Below are 23,802 nucleotides of genomic sequence, written 5' to 3' on the forward strand. Positions count from 1 at the left end.
ACATTTCTGAATCACCACATAGAACCTTGACTTTTTCCATACTATCCAGCTCTGGGTTGATGGTCAAAGCATATGTCATTGCCATTACTGGCAACATAAAGTATCTGCACTCCAGGATCTTGGTGAAGCCTATGACCTCAAACTTTTTATTGCCTAATTCATATCAAACACTGTGTTTCAAGAATAACATGCCTAAAAGATTGTCAGAAAGATATTTGTTTCAAACAGGGAATTCAGAGTTTCCACTTTAGGAAGGCCCATGAGATAAGTTTTCTTAAACTCTTAGTAACAGGAAAAGATGCACCTCTCTCTCGATCAACTGGTTTACTGTGATCTCAAAAACACTATAAAACTTTCTGCTTCAGCCAATTTGCTGTATTGTTCTGGTATCCCATTTTTCCTTTAACATCATACCTATTTCCTCATTTTTATCTTATGTTATAGTATGCATTTTCTGTATTCTGCCTCAAATTCTCTGAGGAGTAATGCAAGTATTAATAAATTATAGACTAGAAAAAGGATTAATGCTTATAGGGTCAAAGGAGAAAATAAGAATCTACGACAGTAAATAAGTACTAGGATGCCAATAGAACATTTGAAAAGATTTTAAGTTATTGAAGCCAAAAGTATTTGCCCACCAAAACAAGTGCCAAGAAGCTTTGAAAGAAGGAACTGTTCTTCAACAATTTTTTCAATTCAGCAAACACATAGGCTTTGTCCATAGAACATATAAGTCTGAGCTTATGTTCCCTAAATAAGTGCCCTTTGTGCAGAGAGCACAAGAAAATACATATCTTCCCTGTCCTGTTAAGGTGTGAATTTAATTTCTACATTATGCAATTGATTACAATGGCCAACAACAAGGGGAAACTGCCACGAATGGAATTGAATTGGATATTCAAAGCCACAAGGCAACATCTACAACTTGCTCTTTTGTGATTTTTCAGTCACTAAATGCATCAGCCAAGTGTTAAACTGGCTTTTTTGTTCAAACCTTCACGGGGCTCTAGAAATAACTTTGCCAGTATACAAACTGGTAAGGTTATTTCTACCTTCAGAACAAGACTAGAACTGAAACCGCAAAACAGCCTGTGAAATATCAGCCAAATTACTTCCCTAAACTCCTGTTCCATATTTTGTACATTGTGAAGTATTTTTAAACCTTTTATATTTTGATAACCCTCTTTATAATCCTGTAAGATGCTTTATAAACACTTTCTTGGGTGTCAGATGCAAAACGCTATCTTCAAGCTGCAGATAGGGAGACATTGCCAAATACGATGTCTTTCTTGTCCTGGGTCACATACTGAGGAAGTGGCAGAACCAGAACCAGGTTGTGGTCCCTAATTCTGTCTCAGCTTCTGCAAAGCTCCTGACTCAAATAAAGGAGCAATATCCGCATTGAGACACCGCGTGTGCCCAACTGGGATACTGGCACTGAGACTTCCTAAGAATTCAGACTTTCAGAAATGTCTTGGGAAAACTCATAGAAGACAGGTTGCACAGGTGTGTAGGGAAGCCTCAAACTGGTACCACTGGGAATGATCTGCAGAACAGGACGGTGCAGTAGGGTGTGCCGCGATTTAGTTAACCTGGCACTTCCCCACCTCCTTCCCTGGCGCCCCACTGCCAGCTGACTCCTGGCCCAGTGCCCTCAACGTACCTTCTCTGAACTGGGCGGGGGCCGCGTTCCCGTCTGCCTCGTGCCCACCCTTCTCCCGCCACCCGTCACTCTCTAAGTTTACCTGACAAAGCAGGGGGCGGTTTAGCCGAATCGCGTCCGCCCACAAATGCACCGGGGGCGTCCCTAAACACCCGCGGGTGGGGAGAAGAGCCTGGGCCCGGTGGGACGCGCCGGGCGAGGGGGCGCGGCGGCCCGGCCGGGAGAGTGTCGTGTCCCGAGCAGGCCTCAGGGCGGCACTCTGGCCCCGCGGCCGGCGCGCTCGGGCGGGCCTCTGGGCGCCCGACCCACGCTGGCCGGGAACGTGTCTCCCGGTGACGCAGCCCCGGGTGGGGAACGTGGTGCGGCGGCGGCGGCGACGGTACGCGCCTCAGCCGCCCGCGAGAGGACGTGCGGTGCAGCGGGGAGAGACGGCGGTGGCGGCGGGGGACCTGGAGCAGCCGGCGGGAGCCGGGAAGCAGCACGCAGGCGCGGGCGAGGAAGTAGGTCCCGGGCGCGGCGCTCAACAAAGAGCGGGGCCGCCCCCCTGAGGTATCCTGCCGATCCCGAGCGCCGGCGGGCGGGCAGACCCGGTTCGGCAGTTCGCGGGCGGCCTGGGAGGGGGAAGGGCCGCGGCCGGAACGCGGCGGCGGGGCGCCAGGGACTCTTCCAGGCCGGCTGGTCCGCGGTCCCCGGACGGGCGGAAGGGAAGGGGCTGGGCCGCTCGGGATTGTAGCCTCTGCTTGTCCCTCGTGCAGGCGGAGTTGCGGGCAGAGGCTCCATGTTGGGAAGCGGCGTCTCTCGTCTTCGTTAGCGGGAATCGGGGCGCCGCGGGCAGAGCCGGCGGGGGCCGGGCCCTGAGTGAAGATGGAGGCCCCTCTGCGGCCTGGGGCCGACATCCTGAGGCGTAACCCGCAGCAGGACTACGAGCTCGTTCAGAGGGTCGGCAGCGGCACCTACGGGGACGTCTATAAGGTGAGGCAGGCCGGACTCTTTTCCTGCGGTCAGCTGGCTTCCTGGAATCGGCCACTTTCTGGGGAGTATGAGGAGGGGGCAGGATGCTTTTATTGTTGCATTTTGGAGATGCCGCGGCCGTGGTTCCGTGTCCTCGGTTTCAGGGCACCTTCTATTCACTGCTTGCTCTAATCGCTCCAACAAGCAGAACTAATCACACCTTTGCAAACTACCTTTGTACTTTTTTTGTGGTATATAGGCTTTTTTCATGCTTATTTATGGTATCCAGGGGAGTTCGAATCTGCTTACGGAGTTGCACTTGAAAATGTTCTTGTCTTAGCATGGAAAAATGCTTCCTGGAAGTCGGGAGACAAGAAAGTATATTGACATTCCGACATTTGCATAAGAAAACTTTTGGATGGATAATCGTGGTTTAAAAAGTCCTGTGAAATCCTTCCTCTCAGTTTTATCTGCAAGCAGTCTAAAAAGTGGCTTGGGCATAAACATTATCATATGTAGAACAATGCTTTTCCCAGCACAAGTTTCATTATTTGTATCAGGTGATTCCTTTTTCTACTTTAGCAGTTCCTCTCTTTGGAATTTATAACATCCCATGACCAAGAGTGGTTAAGAGCTGCTGTCCTTTTAATTGTACTTGTTTGCTTTATTTGGAAGGAAAGATGAGGATGTTACTCTCAATTTGAAATTTGAAAAAACATACAGAGAAGCAAACCCAGTTCCCTAAGTTCACTGAGTTCTTGAAGGATCAAGATTAAAGAGATTGTTTCAGATTGTCTATGCTTTTTGTTTTCTGTTTCAAAAAGGGATCTCTACTGCAACTCATGTGGATATATTGAGGGAAATTTTCTTGGATTTGGAACAGCTTTGTTTATTGGATTTAATCATGTTATGTATGCCATTATTCCAAGTAACACTCCTGCTTGTACTTGAAACTGGCCTTGTGTTATATGGTTAATTAACCAGTAGAATCCTCTGGGGTATGTTGTTTTGCACAGGTGGTAATATGGAAGAAAATCATCCTTTCTTCCTAACTTCTGTTTTTGTTAATATCCTCCCTATTAATAGTAACAATTTGAGGTTGTGTTAAGAAGCTCTAACACTTTGATTCTGTTGAGATGAAAAGTAAAGGGTAGGATTTTTATTTAAACAAGCATTTGCATCTTCTGTACTAGGTACTGTTCTGTATGGGATGTTGAATTGAAAGGAAGGCTCCAGCTTTTGCCTTGTGAATAATTTTAATTCAAAGTGGATAATTATAATAGAATCCAGAATCCTCTTTATATAGAATTAGATATATAATATATAATAAACAAGTTAACTCTTGTTTATTCATGAATTAGCCATTTTGTGGAATGATCTTTAAAAACTTGAAATTCCTATTTGCTTTCTCAGTCCCGCTTTTTAGTCATCTTCTTTTTATGATTCACTATGTATTACTAGTTAATGTTAATCATACAGTTGTTCATCATCAATTCAGTTCATGTTAATAATACAGTAATCTGAATTCCAGTTCCTGTATATTTTCTCTCCTTCCTACTATAAGAACATTTAAAGTGTTCCCCACAGAAATCCCAAGACTTTTACCATTTTTCTTTATAAATATAACAACTAAAGCAGTTATCTGGAGTGGGGTTTTATTCTTGCCAGGGAAAGCAAAAGGTTATATTAAAGGGGCAGCTAAGATTACTTTTTACCCTGGTGCCTCCCTGCCCTATCTCTCTTCTACAGTTCCTAAACAGAGGATCAAAGACAGAATATTTATCATACAGCACCTTCAACCTCCCACCTCACACATGATCCCCTTCTCTCATATTCATGCTCCCTCATTTTGTGTGTATATTCATTCCACAGCAAGCCAGTTGCTGATTCCTAAACATCCTCAAAATCCTGGTTCCTTGTCTTTTGTTTTCCTTTGTTCTAATTACCCGGGATCACCTCCCTCCTAAATTTCCAACTGTTATTATCCTAACTGTCCAGGAAAGCCTTACTCCAGTGCTCTTCCAGGAGGCCCTAGATAGACCTTCCCCACTATCTCTCTGGCCTCATTTATTACTCTTCCCCCTCCTTCATTGTCTTCTAGCAACACCAGCCTGCTTGCTCTTTCTTAAACAGAATGTACATCTTCCTACCTTTTGGCCTTTGTTCTGGCTATCCCTGCTGCTCAGAATGGCTTTCCTCAGGCAGCCACATGGCTTGCTCCCTTCCCTCCCTGCTTTTATACCCTTTCAATCTTTTTTTCCTACTTCTTTTCCCTTTGCACTTACTACTCTAATGGTTTACTTATTTTTTCCTTGTTTGTTATCTATCTCAATCCACGAACATACTCCCCGAGGGCAGGAATTTTATCTGTTTTACTCACTGCTCTGTCTCTAATAGTACCTAGAATTGTGCCTGGCACAGAATAAGTACTTTATGAAACTGATGAATGAATGACTATCAGTAATTCTGTCCCCTACTTCTTTGGGCGTATGCTTTTAACATCACAACACTAAGTTAACATTCAATACTCTATATAATATATTCTTGTAATGCCGATTATATCCTGCATACGTATTTTTATTACAAATTTCAATTACTTGAGTTCCCTAGGAAAAATATTTCTGGAAAACTATTTCATAGCATATCCATTGTCAATATTTTAAAACCTACAGAATTTTAAGTCTGTGTATTTACTCCTTAATATGCCTAAAAACATGTAACATTCAAACTGTAGCATTGAAGTTTTTAACTCAGAGCACTTAATTTATTATTTATTACTGTGTTTAGGATGAGCTGAAAATCCTAGGAAGTTTTAGAAGAATTTCAGTCTGTGATGTAAACTAGCAAAATAATTACAGTGAAGCACTGGAAGTGCAGAGTCTTAAACCACTGGACCTCCAGGAAAGTTCTTTATTTCTTTTTCTATCTTATGGACCTGGAGCTTTGAAAGTACCACAGCTTTGAGATTTTTTGGTGAATTATTTTTGTTATTCAGAGGCACAGATCGCCTCTGAAGCTCCTGTCTTTTTTGAGAATCCCCAGGAGGGCAGAACTCAAACTGGCTATTCCTGGGTTGAAAGAAGACTATTACAAAGATTATTTTAAATAAATGGGTTAGATTATTGAAGGTGAAAGCAGGAAATAGTGGAGGGGAAAGAAACACAAGGAGAAAAGAAATGTAGTGGAAGATGTATGAGAGATTAAATTTCAAGTAAGCAAATTTTATTTATAATTAACATTAATTTTAAAATCTTCCAACAGAAGGAGGAAGCCTGGAGAGATAGTGTCTCTGCTACCTTCTGTCCATAGTGATCTAGACAATTGTCATGATACAGTTTACAACTAACAGTACAAGTCATTTGGGTAGGTTGCCTTTATCCAAATATTTCTATGAAAGTTGTTCCCAATCTAGGTTCCAGAGAAATGTTAGTAATCTTTTTTATGGGTTATAAATTTAGAGTGGGTTGATCTCATGTATTCTTTTCTAACCTGTATTGCTTTTTCTGATTGATTATAAAAGTGTGATATATTTAGCTCCAGGAGGACAGGAACAAATGTCTTCTGCTCATTACTGTACAGTAGCAGATAGACAGATGCTCAATAAATATTTGTTGAATGATATTAGTTGTATAAAGTAACCAGAGATAAGTACTGTTGATAATTTAATATCAATAGTTTATTTCAGGCATTTTTCCTAAAAGTTTTCAAACCAATATGTTTTAAACATGGCTTTTATAAAATTGATATCATGATGTATTCTTTTTTCTACTTGATTGGAATGGCCAGCATTTTCCCTGATCTTTAAATTGTTGTTGTTATTTAACCACCAAGTTGTGTCCCACACTTTTGCAACCCCATGGACTGTAGACCACCAGGCTCCTCTGTGCATGGGATTTCCCAGGCAAGAATGCTGGAGTGAGTTGCCATTTCCTTCTCCAGGGGATCTTCCCAACCCAGGGATTGAAATCACATCTCCTGCATTGACAGGTGGGCTAAATGAGTCCTGGCTTTTAAATAGTCTTCAAAAATACCCATTTAAAAGATCCATGTAACAAATCATTTAGTTAATGATTCTAAGTTTCGCATTGTTGTTTTTAATTTTTACAACTTAAAATAATGTTATAATTTGTGTAGAAATCTTTGTCACATAGTCTTATTACTTCTTTGTGTTTTCTGGGTGCTGGATGAACTGGGTCCGCTGTAATGAATCCCTCTTTTACATATACCCTCCCTCTCTCTTCCCCAAGCCAGAAGTCACAATTCTAGAGTGACTTTAGATACTTTAAAGCTTACCCCAGGATCTCATTTTATAAAAACAAAGCTTGATACATCACAACCCTTCTGTAGATATTCATTTATTCAAGAAATATTTCTTTCTGTTTATTTAGAAAATATTTGTTTTTTGTTTTTTTTTTCTGTTGAGTGCCAACTGTATGGTATGGTATGGTATGGGGATGCACACATGAAAAAGTACCCTATCAACAGGAACGCATAATTTAGTCAGGAAAGCAGACATGTAAGCAGTCGTAATTTGGTAAATGCCAGAATAGAAGTTAAGTTGGAGAAATGCTCAACTTTTTTTTTTTCCTGTGGGGACTAGGGAAAGGAGAAGAGGATAGAGAGCTATGATGCGAACCAGGGAAGATTAAAAAGAGTGGGGACGTTAACTGGATTTTAAAAGAATTCAGGGTGATTTCTAGGTGAACAAATGGGAAAGAAATTGTAGGCTGTGGAAACAGTGTGTGCAAATACCTAGTGGCTTGAAAAACCATGATAAATCTTGAGGGATCTGCATCTGATTTCCAAGTTTGGTTGGACCAAACCTGGCAGAGACTCCATAGATGGGGAGTACAAGCTATTTACTGGCAGACAGGGCTTCCCTGGTGGCTCAGATGCTAAAGTGTCTGCCTGCAATGTGGAACACCTGGGTTTGATCTCTGGGTCGGGAAGATCCCCTGGAGAAGGAAATGGCAACCCACTCTAGTACTTGCCTGGAAAATTACATGGATGGAGAAGCCTGGTAGGCTCAGTCCATGGGGTCGCAAAGAGTTGACTGAATGACTTCACTCAGTCATTCACTGGCAGACAAGGACCAGATAATGGACCTTGTATGTCATAGCAAAGAATTTGGACTTCTTCCTGTAAACTGAAGAAACACTTGAGGAGGGAAACTCTCATAGTGTAGAGGCTGGATTAGACAAAGTTTCTGAAAGTATAGAGACCAGTTACTGAATAATCCAGATTAAAGTTTATGCAAGCTGAAATTTAGGCACTGGTATTAGAGATGAAAGGAAATGATAGATTTGCATTGTATTTAGATGATCAAAATTACCTGGTGATCAGTGAGGGAAAAACAGGTAGCCAGTCACATTTAGAATTTCTGCTTGGATGACTCTATTGGTATCACCAACAAAATTAGGAAATACCAGATTTGTGGGTTCTGGATCTTGTGTTTGGTTTTGGATGTATGACGGTACATAGGTGATTATGTCCAACAGATGGTAGAAAATGCAGCTCTGGCCTTAAGAGAGCTGAATCAGGGATACAGGTTTGGGAGTCACTGTCACTTTATGGGATGGTACCTGTGTAGTACAGGTGAGTTTATCTAGAAGAGTACATTTGTAAGAGAGCTGAGGAAAGGCAGTAGTCTTAGAATTAGAAGAAAAATAATACGTTGAAGGTGTCTGAGAAGAAACAAAAAGTTATGAGAAAGTTCTTTGCATAGAAATCAAGGAGTTTCAAGAATTCATCTCTATCATCCTGAGTCTATTCTTGTTTCCTTCAGCTCTAATTGCGATAAGGCAAATGTTTTCATCTTCCAGAAAATTTAAATCTGAGGTTTTGTGTCATTTCTTTTTATTCTCCTTGTCCACAGATTAAAGTTTTAGAATAATATGGCTTTTAAGGACTGTCTCTCCTGACACTGAATTTCCTTCCATTCTTTATATGCACTCTACTCTGTCCATCAGTTTTTGCAGGTACTATTTCCTTTTCCTAAAACATCCTTCCTCTTGTCTTTCATCTCTCTATCTTCTACTGTTTGCGTTTCTCTTTAAACATTGCATTTCAGGGAGGCCTTTTCTGTCCCTTAGATAAAGTCATATCTGTCTGCGGTAACTTCTTAAATAATACTTACATTTGTCACTCATCTTTGTTGCTGTCAGCGTTCCTCTTCTGCTCAAAGTGCAAGTCTAGAAATTGTGTTTACCACTGAATCAGCTAACCTGACATAGTGCTTAGCATATATGTAAGTGCTCAATAAAAATGTTTTGAAGGTGTGAGTGACATAGTGGTCATTTGAGTAAGGAATCAAAAAGGTTCATTCAGAGCGGAAGAGTTGAGATGTGAATGGTCAGTAAGGAAGTAGGGGGATGTAGAACACTTTTTGAAGCAGCTTAGCTATGAAGGGAAAAGGAAATGAGATGCAGATGTTTCTTCCACTGTTTCTGTTTTTTTTTTTTTTTTTTTTTCCATTGAGTCTGATTACAGTTTTTCAGTTATTATTCTTTAAACTTCTCTTATCACCCAATTGACCCAGGAGTGTTGTGAGTTTAGAGAAGGAATTTGACTAAGAAGGCAGTCAAGACAGAATTTGGGAGGAATTGAAAATTTAGAAAGATTACATGCGAAAACTTAGGTTGGAATTGTTGGGGATCAAAAGGTAGGGGAAATTTTTAAACCTCCTTCTCTACCTTTCTTTTTCCTTCCTCTTTTCTTCTCTTCTCTGAAATAGAGTCTCCCTTGATTTCCAGTCCCAGTTGTTCCCTATGGGTATGGTAGGATGAGGCACACTGATGAATGGGGAGCTAGAATGGAGCCGGGAAATGACAGGGTGGAAAAGGGTAAAGATTCAACCGGTGTTTATAGAGGGCCTCTTATGTGCCAGACACTGTTCTGGGGTCTTGGAATATACCAGTGAGCAGTGCAGACAAAGATTCTTGCCCTCATGGAAGTTACATTGTAGGGGAAAGAGAGAGTGAATAAACAATAAGCATAATAAATAAGTTGTATGGGATGTGAGAAGGTGGCTAAAGATGTGGAAAGAAGAAAAAGCTGAACAAGTTAAGGGGTTCAGGGTTGCCAGGGTGAGATCAGGAAGGTAGGTTGAGAAATGATATTAGGATGAGCATTGTGGGCCACATTGAGAAGGTTCAGTTCAGTTCAGTTCAGTCGCTCAGTCGTGTCTGACTCTTTGTGACCCCATGAATTGCAGCACGCCAGGCCTCCCTGTCCATCACCAACTCCCGGAGTTCACTCAAACTCACGTCCATCGAGTTGGTGATGCCATCCAGCCATCTCATCCTCTGTCGTCTCCTTCTCCTCCTGCCCCCAATCCCTCCCAGCATCAGAGTCTTTTCCAATGAGTCAACTCTTCGCATGAGGTGGCCAAAGTACTGGAGTTTCAGCTTTAGCATCATTCCTTCCAAAGAATACCCAGGACCGATCTCCTTTAGAATGGACTGGTTGGATCTCCTTGCGGTCCAAGGGACTCTCAAGAGTCTTCTCCAACACCACAGTTCAAGAGCATCAATTCTATGGTGCTCAGCTTTCTTCACAGTTCAACTCTCACATCCATATATGACCACTGGCAAAACCATAGCCTTGACTAGATGGACCTTTGTTGGCAAAGTAATGTCTCTGCTTTTGAATATGCTATCTAGGTTGGTCATAACTTTCCTTCCAAGGAGTAAGCGTCTTTTAATTTCATGGCCGCAATCACAAGGTTAGGTTTGAGTAAAAGACTTTAGGTAAATAAGAAGTTGGCCAAGCTGATATCTGGGTAATCAGAGGAAGCCTTAAATATCTCTCTATCTTACTGAATCACCTAACCCTATCTCCACAGCTAAACTGTAAGCTTAGTGTTAGGAGTTAGAACTGAGACACCATCATTGCCATCATTGCATCTCATTGGCGGGTGCAGGAATACAAGTCATTGAGATTTTAATTAAGTTCAGCAGTTGTATATAACTTACCCATTTCTTATCTTCCCTGGTCATTTTTTAATGCGTGATTTTGAAAATAAAAGATGTGTGTCTGCTCCTACTATCTTTCCCCACTGGTGTTCTCTAATCTTTAAATGCTAATAAAATAGACATGGCTAATGGCTCCAAATCTGAAGGTGATAGAGGATGGACATATTAGTATATTCTGCCTGTTATTTCTTTGACATTTGCTATCAAAACACTCACTTAAAAAAAAAACAAAAAACTAACAGTACATGTGAATATACTATCCTTTCTGTAACCTGGTAATCTGACATAAGAGATTGTTGGGTTGTTATGTTAGGGTGAGAGAGATTGAATAACTTGCAAAAATAGGTAACAGCAGGAAATGAGAATCTATTTAAAATGATGTTTTTTATTAAGCTAGTGGATATCTTATTAAAAGTTATTTAATTTGATGTTATTTTAAATACTGTGTAAGGTTACTATTAAAATAACATGTTTTATTCAGATGAAGTGTTCTATTATGGATGTTTACTGTTTTGTAAATCATTTAGTTAAACTCTTTATTTTGTATTTATTTTTCTTACTGTGTAGAAGTAGATTTATGTTACGACTGCCTAAAAAAGATCATGGTTCTGATGGTGGATCTGAAGGTTAGGATCATGGTTAGAGGCAAATGATGTTAAAATTCCTTTCTACTTTCATAGAAATGTTGCAAAAACAATAAAAGTCTTTAAAATACTTTCAACATTGTGAAAATAGACATAAAACAGTGCTATCAGTGGTGCAGTTATATAAATTTCAGTTCCAAAATTAACATTTAGATAGAGCCTAAGCCTTAGGCTTATAATGCATCTAGTGTTCTTATTATTTTTATTTCATAGGTTCAGTATTTTCATTTTAACCATCATTTCCAGTGTTTTTGATGAAGACAAATGTGATAGAATATAGATCAACTTAGTAGTAGATTCTTAGTGCAAAGAAATAGAGGAAAACAATAGAATGGGAAAGACTAGAGATCTCTTCAAGAAAATTAGAAATTCCAAGGGAACATTTCATGCAAAGGTGGGCTCAATAAAGGACAGAAATGGTATGGACCTAACAGAAGCAGAAGATGTTAAAAAGAGGTGGCAAGAATACACAGAACTATACAAAAAAGATCTTAACGACCCAGATAATCACAATGGTGTGATCTCTCACCTATAGCCAGACATCCTGGAATGCGAGGTCAAGTGGGCCTTAGAAAGCATCACTATGAACAAAGCTAGTGGAAGTGACGGAATTCCAGTTGAGCTATTTCAAATCCTGAAAGATGATGCTGTGAAAGTGCTGCACTCAATGTGCCAGCAAATCTGGAAAACTCAGCAGTGGCCACAGGACTGAAAAAGGTCAATTTTTATTCCAATCCCAAAGAAAGGCAATGCCAAAGAATGCTCAAACTACTACACAATTGCACTCATCTCACACACTAGCAAAGTAATGCTCAAAATTCTCCAAGCCAAGACTCAACAGTACATGAACTGTGAACTTCCAGATGTTCAAGCTGAATTTAAAAAAAGGCAGAGGAACCAGAGGTCAAACTGCCAGCATCTGTTGGATTATAGAAAAGGCAAGAGAATTCCAAAAAAACATGTATTTCTGCTTTATTGACTATGCCAAAGCCTTTGACTGTGTGGATCACCACAAACTGTGGAAAATTCTGAAATAGATGGAAATACCAGACCACCTGACCTGCCTGAGAAATCTGTAGGCAGGTCAGGAAGCAACACTTAGAAATGGACAAGAAACAACAGACTGGTTCCAAAGAGGGAAAGGAGTACATCAAGGCTGTATACTGTCACCCTGCTTATTTAACTTATATGCAGAGTACATCATGAGAAACGCTGGACTGGAAGAAGCACAAGCTGGAATCAAGATTGCCGGGCCTCAGATATGCAGATGACACTACCCTTATGGCAGAAAGTGAAGAAGAACTAAAGAGCCTCTTGATGAAAGTGAAAGAGGAGAATGAAAAAGTTGGCTTAAAGCTCAACATTCAGAAAACAAATATCATGGCATCTGGTCCCATCACTTCATGGTAAATAAATGGGAAAACAGTGACAGACTTTATTTCTGGGGGCTCCAAAATCACTGCAGATGGTGACTGCAGCCATGAAATTAAAAGATGCTGATCCTTGACAGAAAAGTTACGACCAACCCAGACCTCATATAAAAAGCAGAGACATTACTTTGCCAACAAAGGTCTGTCTAGTCAAGGCTATGGTTTTTCCAGTAGTCATGTATGGATGTGAGAGTTGGACTGTGAAGAAAGCTGAGTGCCAAAGAATTGATGCTTTTGAACTGTGGTGTTGGAGAAGACTCTTGAGAGTCCCTTGCACTGCAAGGAGTTCCAACCAGTCCATCCTAAAGGAGATCAGTCCTAAATATTCATTGGAAGGACTGACATTGAAGCTGAAACTCCAATACTTTGGCCACCTGATGCAAAGAACTGACTCATTTGCAAAGACTCTGATGCTGGGAAAGATTGAAGGTTGGAGGAGAAGGGGATGAGGGAGGATGAGGTGGTTGGATGGCATCACCGACTCGATGGACATGAATTTGAGTAAACTCTGGAGTTGGTGATGGACAGGGAAGCCTAGCGTGCTACAGTCCATCGGGTTGCAAGGAGTCAGACATGACTGAGCAACTGAACTGAACTGATTTTACTTTTGCTTTCAGAATTTATATAAGTTTCACTCTAAGCTTTAAATTGTGGCCTCAGATCAAATATGTAGGAAGAGAAACGTGATATTTATTAACTTATTAACAACTGATACTTTTGTTTTTCAGGGCTTTGTTTTCAATTTGGGAATTTAGTTATAGATCAGATCAATTGGAGCAATCACTTTCACTTGGCTGCATTGGACTACTTTTGAGTATTTGACATGTTTGAATGTCATTAGGAGGCTGTTGCTTTTCAATTATGTGAAGTACTAATTATGTTTGAGAATGTAGATAACTCTTTGAAAAAGGCAAGATGAATTTAGGTCTAATATAACTCTACTTCTGTTAAAGGTCATAATCTCCCACTGAGATTTTGAAAGAATGATGTGGGAAGCCGGCTGATAGCCCAGTCTATCCTTGGAGGTGTTTGGGCCCATGACTCATACTGGCCCCCACCTTCTAACATTTTTATAAAAATAAAATTGGGTTAAAATGACTAAGAGTGACTAATGTTTGTTTAGCTCTTTCAAAATCAGTATATTACTTGTTCCTCACAATAGTCCTGTGAGATAGGTGGGACAGATGTATTGTCATCTCTGATTTACCCAAGAAGAAACTTACTTTTTGCTCTAGGTGTTACAGTTAATAGGTGGCACTGTGAGGACGTGAATCCGGATCTTCTGACTCCGTATTTCTGTTCTTTTTACTAAAGCAAACTGCCTCAGGACTACATCTTTAAATTCATTGCTGTATACATAGCCCTTAACACATTGCCCAGCATGTAAAAAGCTCTAAACAAATTATGGGCAGATGGTCAGATGAGACTTGGCAGCCTTATATCTCTGCTAAGAGGTGAGAGACTTTTTGGATTGAATATGCATATAAACTTCAGGTCTCAACATCAACTTTCAGAAGTACTTTTTTCTGGTAACCCACCTGGTCATTACTCTTACCCTTAAATTTTCCAAATTGGAGCTCAGGCTTGGTTTGCTTTTACTGTGGAGATTAACTTAGCTCATAGCCATCCTACATATTAATAAGTAAAAGAGAAACTATTCTTGTTCTTGGTTGTTAGACAACCTTCCTGATGTGCCTTCTCTTGTGCTCATTTTTTTGGAAACTTAGACTTATTGTTACCTGGATTAACTGGGTCCCATAGACTAGATTTGGTAAGCTAAGTTAAATAAAATGCTAATTATTTCATGCAGTAGAATAGCCTGCCTTTTGTAGCATTAGCTAGTTACTTCTAGTTGCCTCTAATTTAAGTCATATCCCGAGAAGGATATCTTGTAAACCAATGTGTTACCTCTTACATACATGCATCCTCTTTTTTAGGTGCCTTGTGCCTTTTTGCCCCCTCCCTTCTTTTTTTAACCCTGCCCCTTAGCAGTATCAGGAGGAATCCAATGTGGGCATGACAATATATTTTAATAGACAGAACTTGCAATAAATTATTAACAACTTTTGCATTTTAAGCTTTTTGGCTCCTAAATGTAATAGACAATGGAGATGCTTGGGTTCCCTATAATTTTTTTTTCCCCAGGAATAATTTCCTATTCATTCTGTAGATTCATGGGTAGGACTTGCCCTCCTGTTTGCCTCTTTCTTCCTTGCCTCAGAATTGATAGCCTTCTTTCCTACATTTTTCAAAAAATACATTTTAAGTAATAGGTGTTTATTTTAGAAAACTGCGATATTGGAATAAATGAAAAATTACATGTACTTCTTTTACTGAAAGATGAAAATTTTTATATATCTTTTAAAACTTTTAAAAAGTCATATTAAGGACACATTACGTAAATCAGGGCTTCACAGGTGGTTCAGTGGGTAAAGAATCCGCCTTCATCGCAGAGAGACAGACATAACACGAATTCTATCCCCAAATTTGGTAGATCCCCTGGAGGTGGGCATGGCAACCCCTTCTCCTGCCCTCAGTGTGCTTGCCTGGAGATCCCATGGTCAGAGGAGCCTTGTGGGCTATAGTCTACAGAGTCACAAAGAGTCGGACATAGCGACTGAGACACTCCCATACACATACATCTCAATATGTATTATATGTAAACACATTATATATAGAATATTATGTGGACTATATATTTGATAATGTACTTTTTCATTTAACAGTGTGTCACAACTTTTCATGTAACTATACACATTTAATATTTGTATTATTTCCTTGTATCTGTACAATGTTTAATTCATTATTGCTGAACAAGTAAATCATCTCCAGTGTTTCCTTATTAAGCATACTGTGATCCATACCCTTGAACAAATTCTTTTCGCATATCCTTAATTATTTCTTTAAGTAAATGTCTAGAAATAAGTTTTCTGATTTATGTTAAGCTTTTAGTGAATTTGACCAATTATTTCCCCCCAAAGTTTCACCCACTAACAGTGATTAAGTATTTATATATTAAGTATTTATATATTCCCTACCTCTTTTTTACTATTAATAATTAATGTATTTCTGCCACCTTATTCTACACTTATATTTTTATGTTTCTTTTTTGCCTGCCTTTTAAAATCTTAAGCCCTTTTCTCCCTTTTCCTTTGCCACTAAGGCCTCCTTAATGACAAAGGATACTTAATTCAGTTTAAACAATCCTCTAGATAAAAATAAAGGATAAAATCCTCCCTTTGATAAAATCAGTCTGTATTAGGAAAGGACTTCTTTTCAGACACAAGTAAGTATCCTGACAGACTAAGGCTCTAGTGTATCCTGAGATAAAAGTCATTTGGACAGATTTGGGGTCACCCTAACAGTCAGGCCTTAGACTCTGAATATGTCTGCCTGGTAGTGCGGCGAAGCCTGCAATACAGCCTCCTTCAGCAGAGAGGGAGCACCTGTCTAGATTTGGAAGGCAGCTTGGAAATAACTTACTCAACAAAAATTAAGGAATTTGGGAGCTGGCAGGAACCTCTTACACAGTACATATGTCCCTTACCCTGTCCTTTTTATGGGATCGTTTAACATTTAAATAGTAAAGACATGCTATTTTTAGAAGCAGTTGGTTCCTACTTAAGTACTATAAAAAACTTTCCTGTATGGATCTGAAATCTGTCCCATTGAAACTCAAAGCAAGCGGGTAAATCTTTAATTCTTTGCTATTACCCCACCAAATACTACCCTCATACCTAAAGTATACAATGCATAAGGGGAGCTGAGTGAATAAATGTTAAAATAATTAATCACTTATCTTTATATTAAATTTTCATCTGGCGAATATGCTATATAAGTGGCTCCCTTCTTTATGATATTTTGTTCACATACATTTGATGATCTTATTGGAAGTGGTTTCCTTGAAATTTATGTAACTTATGTAGTCTACAGTATGTATTTATGACCTCCCTTTTTCCTAAAAAGATTTATAATAGAAGTAAAATGAAGCACTTTACTTTATTCTTGCCACAGGCTGAAGTACTGCATTGTGTTTTGAATACATCACTTTCAACATTTATTTTTGAATTAAAAAAAATCATACCTTTATAGAGATTTGAAGAAAGAATCTAAGTCACCTATACCATGACTTTTGTAATGAATCTAATATTTTAACTAGTATCATTTTTGTTGGGCATCAAACTTTGAGTTCATGGTCAAAGCATATAGCAATCAAAATAGTGGTAATGGTCTGGAATCTGTATGTAGCATGTTGGGAACATTAGCATGTTTCATCCATAGATAGAAGGGAGTTTTTCTATTTCTATCTGAGCCATGTTAAAATTAGAACTAGGCCCCCTGACCTCCATAGGAACTCAACACATACTTACTGAATAAATCAATGAATCTAGATATCTGAAATTTTTCATAGGAGGAATAGAATAAACTGGCGTTATCTCACAGACCAAAACTGGGACCACTGAGGAGAGAGCACCAAATCCTCACCACTAGGGCACCAGGGAGACTGAAGAGAAATTAATAAGAACGCCGCAATTTTGCTTATCATAAAAAGCCTTTATACAACTAAATTTATTCTAAAGACGAATGTATCAAATTGACCAAGTGACTTCCACAGACTTTGAATTAGATGATTTCCAAAATTTCCTCCAAACTAAGATTCTCATAGAACAGTATCTCTAGAGTAGTTTTGTTTTTTTTTAACCTCCCTACCTACTTACTTATTTGTTTTTGTTGAGGAGTAATTGACTTACAAGTCTTCCCGAGTGGCTCAGTGGTAAAGGATCTGCCCACCAAGCAGGAGACAGGTTTGATCCCTGGACCCTGGAGATCCCTGGAGAAGGAAATGGCAACCCACACCAGTATTCTTGCCTGGCTGGGAAATCCTGTGAACAGAAGAGCCTGTCAAGCGGCTGTAGTCCATGGGGTCACAATGAGTCAGATACGACTTAGAGACTGAACAGCAACAGCAACAACAATTGATTTACAATATTAGTTTCAGATGTACTGCAGAGTGATTCAGTATTTTTATACATTACAAAATGATCACAGCAGTAAGTCTAGTTATCTGTTGCCATACAAATTTATTACACACTATTATTGACTGTATTCCCTATGCTGTACTTTACATCGCTATGACTGACTTATTTTGTGACTGGAAGTTTATACCTTTTAATCTTCCTCGCTTTTTACTCCTCTCTCATCCCCCCTCCCCTCTGGCAACCCACCAGTTTGATCTGCGAGTCTGTTTCTGTTTTGTTTTGTGCTTTAGATTCCACATATAGGAGAAATCAAAGTGTTTGTCTGACTTACCTCACTTAGCACAGTAACCACAAGATTATTTACATTGTTGCAAATGAGAAGAGTTCATTTTTTATGGCTAAGTAATATACTTGTGCATGTGTGTGCACATGTGTGTGCTTTTGTGTTGTGTGTGTGTGTATCTCCACTTGGGTTACTTTCATATCTTGGCTATTGTAAATAAATCTGCAGTGAATAGTGGCATGCAGTGTGTAAATTTTTGAGTCAGTGTTCTTGTTATCTTCACATAGATTCCCGTCAGTGATATTCCTTCGCCATGTGTCAGTTCTAGTCAATATTTCTGAATTTTTGAGAAACCGTCATACTGTTTTCCACAGTGGCTGCTCCGTCCCACGAGCAGTGCACGAGTGTTCCCTTTTTTGCACACCCTTGCCAGCTCTTTTTATTTGTTATCTGTTTGGTGATAGCTATTCTGACAGCTGTGACATTGTGGTTTTGATGTGCATTTCACTGATTAGTGGTGCTGAGTATTTTTTCATATCCATGTTGGCCATCTATATGTCTTTTGAACAAAAGTATTCCGGTCCTCTGCCCATTTTGAGGTTTTTTTTTTTTAATCTTGAGTTGTATGAGCTGTTTATGTATTTTGGATGTTAACCTCTTGCTACTGCTGCTGCTAAGTTGCTTCAGTCGTGTTCAACTCTGTGTGGCCCCATAGACGGCAGCCCACCAGGCTCCTCCGTCCCCGGGATTCTCCAGGCAAGAATACTGGAGTGGGTTGCCATCTCCTTCTCCAGTTCACGAAAGTGAAAAGTGAAAGTGAAGTCACTCAGTCCTGCCGGACTCTTAGCAACCCCGTGGACTGCAGCCTACCAAGGCTCCTCCATCCATGGGATTTTCCAGGCAAGAGTACTGGAGTGGGTTGCCATTGCCTTCTCCAGTTAACCTCTTATGGGATATATTATTTGCAAGTATATTTTCCTAGTCAGTAGGTAGCATTTTTGTCTTGTTGGTAGTTTCATTTGCTGTGCAAAAGCTTCTTAGTTTGATACAGTCTGCTTTTTTTTTTTTAATTTTTGATTTTCTCTTGCTTGAGAATATTAAAAAAAATATTGTTGAGATCAATGTCAAATAGTGTACTGCCTATGTTTTCTTCAGTGTTATGTTTTTAGGTCTTACATTTATATCTTTAATCCATTTTGAGTTTAAGATATATGTAGATGGTGTGAGAAAGTAGTCTCGTGTGATTCTTTTGCATGTAGCTGTCCAGTTTTCTGAGCATCATTTCTTGAAGAGGCTGTCTTTTCCCAATTTGATATTCTTGCCTCCTTTGCAATAATTAACCATGTAAGTGTGGGTATCTCCACTCTCTATTTTATTCCATTGACCTATGTGCCAGTATCATACTGTTTTGATTACTGTAGTTTTATAATATAAATAAATCAGGAAGTGTGATACCCCCAGCTTTCTTCTACTTTATCAAGATTGTTTTAGTTATTTGGAGTGTTTTGTGCTTCCATATTGGAGAAGGCGATGGCACCCCACTCCAGTACTCTTGCTTGGAAAATCCCATGGGCGGAGGAGCCTGGTAGGCTGCAGTCCACGGGGTCGCGAAGAGTCGGTACGCAACTGAGCGACTTCACTTTCACTTTTCACTTTCATGCATTGGAGAAGGAAATGGCAACCCACTCCAGTGTTCTTGCCTGGAGAATCCCAGGGACGGGGGAGCCTGGTGGGCTGCCGTCTATGGGGTCACACAGAGTCGGACATGACTGAAGCGACTTAGCAGCAGCAGCAGCAGTGCTTCCATATATATTTCAGAATTATTTGTTCCGGTTCTGTGAAAAGTGCCATTGGTATTTTTATAAGGATTGCATTGAGTCTGTAGGTAGTATGATGATTTTATTTTGCAGCTTTACTGAATTCATTTATTAGTTTTAATAGTTTTTTGGTGGCATCTTAAGAATTTTCTCTATATATAATATTATGTCATCTACAAGTATTGATAGTTTTATGTTTCCTTTCCAATTTGGATTCCTTTTATTATTTTTGGTCTCTGATTGCTGTGGCTAGGACTTCCAAAACTGTGTTGAATATAAGTGGTAAGAATGGGCATCTTTGTCTTGTTCTTGATTTCACAGGAAATGCTTTCAGCTTTTCACTGTTAAGTATGATGTTCACTGTAGATTGGTCATATATGGCTTTTATTGTGCTGAGGTATGTTCCCTTTATATTCGCTTTGTTGTAGAGTCTTTATCATAAATGGATGTTGAACTTTGTAAAAAACTTTTTCTGTATCTCTTAAGATGATTATATGATTTTTATTCTTTAGTTTGTTCATGTGATATATCACACTGATCAATTTGAAGCTATTGAACCATCCTTTATCCCTGGGATAATATCATTTGTTTATAGTGTATAATCCTTTTAAAGTATTATTAAATTCAGTGTGCTCATATTTTGTTGAGGATTTTTGTATCTATGTTCATCAGTGATATTCTTTAATTTTCTTTTTTGTTGTTGTTGTGTCTTTGTCTGGTTTTGGTATGAGGATGGTTCTGAACTCATAGAATCAGTTCAGAAGTATTCTTTCATTTTTTTTTTTTTTTGAATAATTTGCAAAGGTTGGTGTTAACTCTTCTTTAAATACTTAGTAGAATTACTTTTTAAGCTGTCTGATCCTAGAATTTTGTTGGGGAAAATTTTATTACTGATTTAATTTCATTATTGGTAATTGATCTGCTGGTATTTTATGTTTCTTCCTGATTCAGTAAGAGTTTGTATGCTTCTAGGAATTTGTGCGTTTCTTCCGGGTAGTCCATTTTATTGGTGTATAATTGTTTGTAATATTCTCTTATGATCCTTGGATATATGTGGTGTCAGTTGTAACTTCTCTTTCTTTTCTGATTTTGTGTCTTTTTTTTTTCTTCTTGATGAGTCTGGCTAAAGGTTTATCCGTTTTCTTCATATTTTCAAGGAACCAGCTCTTAGTTTTATTGATCTTTCACATTTAAAATTTTTTTTCTATTTCACTTATTTCTGCTCTCATTTTTATTATTTCTTTTCCTTTTCAAACTTTTGGTTTGTTTGTTCTTATTTTTCTAGTTTCTTTAGGTGTATGGTTAGATGTTTGAGATTTTTCTTGTTTCCTGAGGTAGGCTTGTATCTGTATAAACTCTTTTTAGAATTACTTTTGTTGCATCCTGTAGATTTTGGATGGCTGTGTTTCCATTTTCATTTGTCTCCAGGTACTTTTTAAATTTCCTTTTTGGTTTCTTCAGTGGTTAGTAGCATATGAGAAGGCAATGGCACCCCACTCCAGTGTTCTTGCCTGGAGAATCCCGGGAACGGGGGAGCCTGGTGGGCTGCCGTCTATGGGGTCGCACAGAGTCGGACACGACTGAAGTGCCTTAGCAGCAGCAGCATATTGTTTAGCCTCTATGTGTTTGTATTTTTTGCAGCTTTTTTCCGTTGTAGTTCATTTCTAATCTAATGTCATTGGAAAAGATGCTTGCTATGATTTCGTTCTTCATGACTGAGCAACTGAACTGAAGTTTATTGAGATGTGTCTTGTGCATCTAATCTATCCTGGAGAGTTTTGTTTCACTATCCTGTAAATGTCAGTCATATTTTAGGATTTCTGTTCTTGAATTTTTTTTCCTCTGTGTACTCTTCCTAGGTTATCTCATCTACTGGCCTGGATTCAGTATTGTTGATGATGCCCAGTCTGCCTCCAATCCATGTTAGTTCTTGAGCTTCAGGAGCTATTAAGTGGCTTACAGGATATTCCATATTATATGCAGTTAGTTTTCTATTGTTGTTGTTCAGTGGCTCAGTCATGTTTGACTCTGTGACCCCATGTACTGTAGCCAGGCTTCCCTGTCCTTCACTGTCTCCCAAAGTTTGCTCAAACTTATGTCCATAGAGTTGGTGATGCCATCCAACCATCTCACCCTCTGTCTCCCCCTTCTCCTCTTGCCCTTAATCTTTCCCAGCATCAGAGTCTTTTCCAATGAATTGGCTCATCTTTAGGAACCTGAAATATAAATATGTTTGTATCTGAGCCCCTCATCTGTGTTCCTTCACTGTCCTTCCCCTTCACCCATGAAATGTGTCCATCTTCTGTGTTTGTCATCTTAGTGAATGGAATCACAGTGTTTATTCACTTGTACAATCCAGAAAGTAAGAGTTATCCTCGACTTGCTGTTCCTTTGCATTTCATATTAAATAGTTTGCTGATTCCTAATGGAGACAAGCTGGAGTGGAGTATAGCAGAGGAGGTAGACAGAAGTTAATGAATTTGCTTTATGTTTTTAAAATACCAGTGTTTTCTGAGTTATTGGATGTGAGGAATGTGAAGGAAAGAAATGAAGAATGACCTTGGGTTTTGTGCTTAAGCAACTGACTGGCTGCAGGAAATTGTATTTTACTTGGGAATTTGTGAGGATGAAAGTGTGGAGCAGGGATAATTGAATGTTATATGTTAGGGTTGGCATGTGTGTCAGGTTTCCATGGATATAGGAGTCTGGAGCTGGGTAAGGACAGATTAATCCTGGAGATGGTTGTTAAAGCCATAGGACTACATAGTAGAATGTTAGATAAAGAAAAGATGAGACTCTGTTCATATAGACTTAATTCAGTAAATAGAGTATCCTAATGGATAGGTAACAGAGGAGTGAGTAACAGAGGCTTAGGTTAACGGCTTCAAGAGAGAAGTATAAAGTATTTTTTTACGAAGAGTAGAAAATCAAACCTAGTGGAGAAGTTGTAGTTTGAGGTTTGTGTAATGATTTGAAAGTAAAGCCCGTTAGTGTGATTTTATAATTTTTTTTTCCCAATAACATTTAGCTGTTCAATATCAGTATGGAACTAGTGATAATCAAATTTAATCAGATAAGGATTTTGCTAGACTAGCATGATAGAGGATAAGAAGAGAGGGAATTTAAGGATGTTTGTAAGGGAGAGATTATAAATGGAGTGATGGACCATGGAACCCTGACAATTAAGATGAGAGAACTTGAAAGATGTTATTGGTAGTCATGGGAATGCACTAGATTGGTGAGGGGGAAGAATCACTGGAATGGGAGGACTTTCATCTTCCTCACTAATGAGATAGATCAGATCAGATCAGTTGCTCAGTTGTGTCCGACTCTTTGCCACCCCATGAACTGCAGCACGCCAGGCCTCCCTGTCCATCACCAACTCCCGGAGTTCACTCAGACTCACGTCCATCGAGTCAATGATGCCATCCAGCCATCTCATCCTCTGTCGTCCCCTTCTCCTCCTGCCCCCAATCCCTCCCAGCATCAGGGTCTTTTCCAATGAGTCAACTCTTCGCATGAGGTGGCCAAAGTACTGGAGTTTCAGCTTTAGCAGCATTCCTTCCAAAGAAATCCCAGGGCTGATCTCCTTCAGAATGGACTGGTTGGATCTCCTTGCAGTCCAAGGGACTCCCAAGAGTCTTCTCCAACACCACAGTTCAAAAGCATCAATTCTTCAGTGCTCAGCCTTCTTCACAGTCCAAACTCTCACATCTATACATGACCACTGGAAAAACCATAGCCTTGACTAGACGAACCTTTGTTGGCAAAGTAATGTCTCTGCTTTTGAATATGCTATCTAGGTTGGTCATAACTTTCCTTCAAAGGAGTAAGCATCTTTTAATTTCATGGCTGCAGTCACCATCTATAGTGATTTTGGACCCCAGAAAAATAAAGTCTGACACTATTTCCACTGTTTCCCCATCTATTTCCTATGAAGTGATGGGACCGGATGCCGTGATCTTTGTTTTTTGAATGTCGAGCTTTAAGCCAACTTTTTCACTCTCCGCTTTCACTTTCATCAAGAGGCTTTTGAGTTCCTCTTCACTTTCTGCCATAAGG

At 39.4% G+C, this 23,802-nt stretch overlaps 1 protein-coding gene across 4 annotated transcripts in view; it reads left to right on the plus strand.

Annotated features, from left to right (window-relative positions):
* Window positions 1-2,021: 2,021 nt before the first annotated feature.
* Window positions 2,022-23,802, plus strand: part of MAP4K5 (mitogen-activated protein kinase kinase kinase kinase 5) — a 123,387-nt gene continuing 101,606 nt past the window's right edge. For 2 of the 4 annotated variants that reach the window (XM_025295799.2, XM_025295801.2), the window contains exons 1-2: window positions 2,022-2,163; window positions 2,419-2,635. In XM_025295799.2, coding sequence (XP_025151584.1) covers window positions 2,528-2,635 — 108 coding nt within the window. In that variant the 5' untranslated portion in view covers window positions 2,022-2,163; window positions 2,419-2,527. Of the gene's footprint in view, window positions 2,213-2,418; window positions 2,636-23,802 lie in introns of those variants that run through there. The other 2 variants (XM_025295800.2, XM_025295802.3) reach the window with 2 other exon arrangements.

Source organism: Bubalus bubalis, chromosome 11 (genome assembly GCF_019923935.1).
Source record: "Bubalus bubalis isolate 160015118507 breed Murrah chromosome 11, NDDB_SH_1, whole genome shotgun sequence".
Taxonomy (NCBI): Eukaryota; Metazoa; Chordata; class Mammalia; order Artiodactyla; family Bovidae; genus Bubalus; species Bubalus bubalis.